The sequence below is a fragment of the Diabrotica virgifera genome, chromosome 6 (genome assembly GCF_917563875.1).
Source record: "Diabrotica virgifera virgifera chromosome 6, PGI_DIABVI_V3a".
In the NCBI taxonomy this organism is placed as follows: Eukaryota; Metazoa; Arthropoda; class Insecta; order Coleoptera; family Chrysomelidae; genus Diabrotica; species Diabrotica virgifera.
The window spans coordinates 128,620,404-128,628,075 of NC_065448.1; the positions used below are offsets into that span (position 1 = coordinate 128,620,404).

The 7,672-nt window shown below is 33.4% G+C and overlaps 1 protein-coding gene across 1 annotated transcript; it reads right to left on the minus strand.

Annotated features, from left to right (window-relative positions):
- Nucleotides 1–2,622: 2,622 nt before the first annotated feature.
- On the minus strand, nucleotides 2,623–6,321 carry LOC126886193 (uncharacterized). The gene has a single exon (XM_050653050.1). The coding sequence runs from the start codon at nucleotides 6,319–6,321 to the stop codon at nucleotides 2,623–2,625; it is 3,699 nt and encodes a 1,232-aa protein (XP_050509007.1).
- Nucleotides 6,322–7,672: the final 1,351 nt, after the last annotated feature.

Genomic DNA, 7,672 nt, shown 5'->3' on the forward strand with positions numbered 1-7,672 from the left:
ATGTTTGCTAATTTTCAAGAAAGTTATTATCACATGGTGCTGAATCAACCTATATTTAATCCACATGACTTTAAAATGATTGCCCCGCTTATACATATTGACTGCTCTCGTCAAAAAGAAATCATTCAATCGGGGTCTGTTGTGTTACGTATAGAATTTGAGACAGATGACCCAACAACCTCTGATATCTCTGCTTATTGTCTGATATTACATGAAAAAGAATTTACGTATAATCCCTTAACTAAAATAGTAAAACAATTATAAAACTAAATATTTATATTATGGTGGGCAAGTTAAGGTATATGTACATAATTAATGAAGTCATGAGACTATAACATTATTTGGGGGACCCTCTCATGCGCATGATTCAAAATATGTTTATAAATATAGGTTAGACACCACACAAAGACAGACTTTAACATGTACCTAATAGTAGACGTACAAGGTTTTAATACCGAGAAAAATAAATTTATCGCAAAAGAGTTGGCCACTTATGATGGACAAAAAATTAGTCATTATTTCTTCAAACCACCATATCCAATGAGGTTGCTGAATCCAGAGTTCCATAAACAAGCTGTATGGTTAATGAATAATTATCATGGTCTTAACTGGGATCATGGATTTACCCCGGTACATCAAGTTCATAATATTATCCAATGCTTGACAAGTAATGTCGATATAGTTTATGTCAAAGGAAGAGAAAAGTCTCAGTATATAAAAAAGTATAGTTTAGCTCCAGTTGTGGAATTTGATGAACAACCAGCTTTGGAGAAAATGGAACCCAAATGTCCTTACCATTTAAATAATAATAGTGTATGTGCGTTATCTAACGTATTTTATTTGTATGATACTTTTATGATGCAATAAAGAATTTTTTTGACATTTTGTTTTATTAATAAAAAACCTTAATAAAAAATAGTACTTTATTTAACCGCTATAATTGTTACATAAATTTTCCAGTGCAAATCTGCATAAACGGCAACTGGATTGAGCAGGAGCTAATCCTTCTTCCTCTGTTCTCCATTCGGGACGATTGAAATGAACAAAACACGGAAGTCGAGTTCGAATTTCAAAATCTTGCACAAATTTCTGGGGTAGGAGATGCCAAGACTGAAGTAGTTCATATGGATCCACAAATTTTCTAATGTATGGTATGGTAAAGTTTTGTAGTTCTGCTTCTGTGAATAGGTACAAAGGTTTTTGTGGGTGTTGATTCATCACAATTCTTTTCTGGCAACATTCCATTATTGTTAAAACGATTAATGTTTTTAAACACCAAGTCTATCCACTTTTGCTCCTCGATTGCAGAAACAAAAAATAGTCTATTTTCTTCTTCTGCTGGATAAACTCTTCCACTACGCAAACGCATCACTTATACTAAGTCGTGAAAAGTTTTTAAACATATATTCTTTGTCTTTATATTTTCTTATTAACTGGTTAATACTCTTCTCTAACTCTTTAATATTTCTTGTTTTTTCATAAACTAAAATATCACGCTTTATTCTGTTAATACCTTTACTAAATTGTTCAACACGTTCACGAAGACTTCTTGAGCACATACTGTTCACATTATCGATGTTTCTGTACTCTTATATCCTCCCCACTCTCGTTGATACCAGTTGCAAATGTGTGGCTCACTGCCCCCTACCCCCCACTCCTAATTATATATCCTCCCTACTCTCATCCATAGCAGTTGCAGATGCATGGCTCACTACCCCCCCACTCCTAATAAAACTCCTAGATTATACCAGACTTTATCAGCTTGCGGGACTCATTCCCTTTGTAGCTTGCTAAGCTAAATTATAAACCAGTTCGTTGTAAGCCACGTGAAACCACGTGTTATGTTCAAATATAATATGTCATACAAATATGCGGATAATTGTGACGAGTGGGAAACGAGACTCCCTTTTTATATTGTACGACAAAAGCTTTGTCTTATTTGTCGTAAAATGTCGGGGACTAAACTTATTCCAAGAAGCTTAATATTTAAAGGGTGGAAATTGGTATTTGAATTTTGTGTATTTTGTAGCGAGACTAGACCTATGGGATTATCTCATCGAAGCGTAGGTTATCGTGATGGGTTAATGGAATCTCCACCATATACGTGTGACTCCCCACGTCCAAAGTTAGATTTACTATAAATAGATGCTAAAATCTTGGTAGAGATTATTAAGATGGTATCATTAGACTTTATTGTTTTACAAGCAATTCTGCAAAATCTGCTTTTAATTCAGCAACCCATCTATGTTAGAGAAGTTTTTGTGTGCTTTGACAGTAATGGTACACTAAATGAGACATGGCCTGAGACATGGTCAAGAATGGAATCATATCCGGGAAACAATTTTTTACCAACTTTACAAGCTGAAATACCATTAAATAGCACTAAATATAAATTGCGTTTTAGACATATGAGTGGTAGAAGCAGTGACTCCAAATGGTTAGAACTTTATAATGAAAGACCTAGAAAGGATACAGTCATATCTCCAATATTTTATTATATAGCCCTATGTTCGACTTTTTCAATAATTATGGTATTAATAGAATTGTGTAAGGTTTTAAATAAAAATATTTGTTTTTATATATGCGTTTTATTGATACATAAAAATATACAATTTACAAATTTTACAAGTATGAATCATATTGAAAAGAATCGACTTGAAACAATTCTTCAAGAGGAATCTTTTCTAAATCGGCTAATTCCGGGGTGTATAGCAGCTCATTCCCAAACATTATGAGATCATCTATGGTACCATTATGTGGACTAATTAAAAAATGCCCCCACGCAAGAGTTTTTACGTCACCGTTTATTACACAGCGTTTATCATCCTTAGAAGATAGTGCCACTTTATTCCTAAGTTCCGTATATATGGTATGTAAATTAGACACAAATACATACATTTTTCTAAAGATTACACCACCTTTTTTTACTAATAGTACATAATCGCTCTTTTGCAACTGTGTTTTGGTTACGTGTTTTGAAATGCCTTTTGCTTTTTTTATTATTTTATTTGCTTCTATGCAATAAGCTTTAGCACCTGTACCATAGAAACATTTAATGGGTAGAGATGCAAATTCATCTTTCATTTTTCCTAGTATTGACGGTGTTTTCGGTATCCCGTGAACATTATCAGTTGGATAGTTGGAGGTGTCGAAATGTTCTAAATTTCTTTTCATGTCCTTATAGAAATTGGGGGTGTATATCTCCATAATCAGGGAGTCTGTGTCTGTGTATAACAAGTTTGCGGCTTCCCCATATTTCTTTTTGATATATCCATAATAAAAATCATATATCACTGTTTTTGATAAATCTAAAATTGTAAATCCAACATAGAGAGGCTTGTCATAAACTATTTTGGTTTTACCCAAATGGACTGCCACCAAATTCTCATTAAACACGGAACAAGACTTGAATTCTGGTTTAGAGATAAGTGCCCTGGCTCCCAATGAATTTGTTTTTGTTTCCCAGCGGGTGCACAGGCGGATATCTCTTCTTTTTTCAACGTTCTCTAGAGTTTTACCGAATATTGCATTAACCAGAAGCTTAAAAAGATCCCGTTCAAACTCGTTTTTGGCTTTGTTTCTGAGTGATGTGTTTAGATCAATATATTTTTTTAACCATGGTGATTGCAAAAACTCTAGTATACGATGAATCCTTTTTAGTACCAGACCATACCTAAGACACTGCTTAAGATTGCGATAATGGATAATGTATTTAGTTTTATTGTTGAAATTTGGGATAAGTTTAGGACATTTGCTTCCTGGAGGTACCATGCTCTCGGGGCAGAATGGCAAATCATTATGTAAAGAATGTAAATGAGCTGGATATTCCAAATCCACTTCCAACACATACCCTTTATTCGCATCATCCTCCACCGAAAAACAGTCGAAGTTTTCTACATCGGTTACCCATTTAAAATTTCCATATGGAAGATATTGACACATGGCTGCACCATATAAATTTGTGGCATCTAGATACATGATGTAAGACTCGGGTTGTTGTGGATCATAGTTGGGTACATATTGATTATTTGCCACCGCTTCTCGTTTGCTACATTGTGCGACGCCTCCTCTTACTCCTTTCTTAAAAAAGTGTACCATGTCCACATCTGTAAGAAGCTCCAGTTCAATTTCAGTGTATCTTAACATAGCATCCCAACTTAATGCAGGAGCAGTTATGTAATGACAAGGATCCAAATTGTATTCTTTGTGACATATTTTTCTAAAATTTTCAAACACATCAGCCAGTAATAAGACATCTGATACTAAGTACACCATAGCATAGTCACTCATAGATTTACAATCAAATGTGTGCCATACATCAATTGCTCTTGCATAATCTTCATCAGAAATGTGTTTGTTAGTTAGATTATTGTAAAAATTTTCTTTAAGTGGAAGTGTTTTTTCTTTAAGTCTGTCAAATCCATCCATATATGAATAAGGAAAGACACCCTTACGTCTCACAAGTTCAAAGTGTTTAGTATCTGGGAAATACTTTCTAATTTCTGTACACTGCTCCGAGTCTAAAGTTGTGCTCAGAATATCCAAAGATTTTGCCAAAAATCTGTATGAATCAACAAATTTCAGAGTTATGTATTTATCTAGGCCATTTTTCGACTTTTCTACCAGAATTCTTTTAGAAATTGTGATATATTTTTCTTTCGTCTGTGCAATTACTGAAACTTTTTCACCAGTTGTTGAAAGCTCTTTAATAAAAAGATGACAATCATAATTACTCATGTTGTGAAAGAACACAGGTATTGTATTTGAGAGTTTGTTATTTATATTACAGGAGTTATGTGAAGCCCCAAGATATTTTGAATTTAGATGGTGGTGATCTTTCACCTTATGATTGAAAGGATTGAATGGCTTTCCACACAAGTAACACTCGGTAGCGCTCACATGTTTTTCAATTTCTTCTTTTGTTAACGGTGACATTGGTTTAACATGTTTAAGGTGATTGGTATATAGTTCATGCACTAAATCATCCAATTTCTGTATAAACACTTTGGGAGCATCCTCTCCTTCATATTTTATTAGTTTAGAAAGTGAATCATCGTAGTTGCATTTAAGGTAAAATGCAAACGAATATGCTTGGTGTTCAGCAGTTTTAACGGAATATGAATTTCCATTGAAAGGTTCAGCATGGTCTATGGGCTTTAGCAAACTTTCAAAATCAGCATAGATCACAAATGGCACAGGTAACATTTTTTGGATATTTATAAATTTTAGTATATTTTCTGGCACCATTTCACCAAACTTATTGATTTTAGGTTTCGTTGTGGGAAGTTCTGTGTAAATGTGAGAACAGTCGCTTTTTTGGTGATTATTTAGCTTTTCTTCGCTAACAAAGAATTGTAGACATCCATCACATAAATATTCTTTGCGATGGTTTTTTGTTTTTTGAATTTTTACAAGTCTCAACATATCTAGAATCAGACAATAATGACTTTGTTTATCATTTGTTATAAGCAAAAGGTTCACGTGAGTGGCATGGCGATTACTTGTAAAATGCAATGGTCCAACTATTTCATATTGCCTTTTATTATTTACGAAATTGGATTCTAGCCCATAAACATTTACTGAAATATTATTGAGGATCTCAAACTTTTTAATGTCTTTTAGTTTCATCGGAAAGTCAATTCCTTCAAAATTCAACAAAGTATCATATGGTGGATATGATTCTGGTTTGTTTGGGTTGCCACTAGCAGGAAAAATAGCTGCAATAATACTCCATGCAAAACACTTATTATCTTTGTTTTCGATATTTAAAATAGCTTGTTTTCTTACTATAGGTGTTGGGAGACGAATATACGTTGATGCGGACATACTACTATATTTGTTTATGTTAACATCTAAAAACATTATTTCCTGCAATACCCAATTTGAATCTTTCTCTTGAAATTCTGATGCTTGCGTCATCAGTTCTTCCCTAAAATCATCAAATACTTCATCCAGTTCAGTGCTGATAGTTATAATTTTATTGCATGTGTTCATGGACTTGATATCTGATAGGTTAGTGTCAGGTTTTAGATAAATACCAAATATTTCAAAATTTACCTTTATGCTATTGAACTGATGTAGATATTCACTCAAAATGTTCAAAACTTTGGGTTTAACATCGTTTAAAAATCCATGATAATCCAGTTTTTTATCACCACTAAAACGATAGGATGCGATTCTGTTTTTAAACGCATGTGTCAATTTTGTTACAGTTGCATCTATCACTTCCAATCCAAGCGGTCTTAATCTTTTTTTGGGAATATAATAATCCCCATTATGTTCATTATCACTATTCACATTTCCGTTTTTACATATATTCATATGTCGCGACAGGTTATACGAGCGCGAAAACGATTTGTTGCACCTGCTGCACGTATTCATGATTGACGATAGACTAATGAGGAGCTCCGCTAATTTGCCTTAAATAGGATAAAGATATTATGAGAATATTACCCCGCCACCGTGCTATTTTTAGATATTGGTCATTAACCTTGAGATATTTTTAGACAGGATATTGTCTAGACAAGCAGATGGCCAGATCATTGACCTTGAGCTATTTTTAGACAGGATATTGTCTAGACAAGCAGATGGTCAGTTCATTGTCCTCCTCCTCATTTTTTGCACACAGTAACATATATTCCCCCACCCTATTTTTAGACCGGATGCAGGTGTTCACTGCCAGATGGCCAGTTAATTGACCCTTGAGCTAGTTTTAGATGTGAAAAGCATATGGCACTAACCCCCCTCTTTATTCTACTTGAAAATATATAAACTGATGCATTTATAATTTTTGTGGTAATATCAAAATGGTGCTAGAAAATGAAAACCAAGCAATGGATGAAGCAGTTATAAATCCAATGGATGAAGCAGTTATTAATCCATTGGATGTCATACCACCACATGAAGCTGAAGATAGTGATAGTGCCTCTTCTAACGAAAGTTTTGTTTTTTCGGTATCCACCGAAAATTTGTCAGACCTGGAAGATTGTGAGGTGTTGGATATGGATTCCCCAGAGGCAGAGAACAAAATAATGAAAGTTGATGATGTCAACAATGTCCGCTTTCTGTCATATGAAAGCGGACAAACAGTATGTATGACCAAATATTATTACGTAATAGACAATGAAAGTTTGTGCCCTTCTTGTTTTTTTGAGACTGTTAGCGGAGTGCCATCATACGTCCCAGCTGTTCATATTACGGAACATTCAAGTGGGAAGGCAGATAATCTTAGTACACATACTTGTTTTTGTTGCAATATGAACTTGTATATATACTGCTTATGTAAATACTGTATTATTTGTAATAATATAAATCTACAACAATAAAAAGGTTTTTATTCAATTCCCTTTTCCATTTTCCCTTTAATTTTTATTTATGTGCAAATGAAAAACCCCCTGTATTAAATTTTAAATAAGTTATATATTTTCGAATTTGTTATTTTTTCCTTATTGATATGCAACATTATATTGTTTTGACAAAATTTTTGTTGATGGACCCCGTAAAAAATTATTAATAAAATTTTTTTTTCCAAGTTTTGATTAGACCTATTCTTCTAAAATATGATTCTAAAATATCTCTTCTTAATTTTCATAAATGATTGGTGAAATGATTTTATTTAAGTACAAATGAAACGCCCCCTGTATTAAATTTTAAATAAGTTATATATATTTTC

Excerpts from the sequence above, each read along its gene's own strand:
- LOC126886193 (XM_050653050.1), bottom strand. The coding sequence starts at position 6,321 with ATGAATATATGTAAAAACGGAAATGTGAATAGTGATAATGAACATAAT.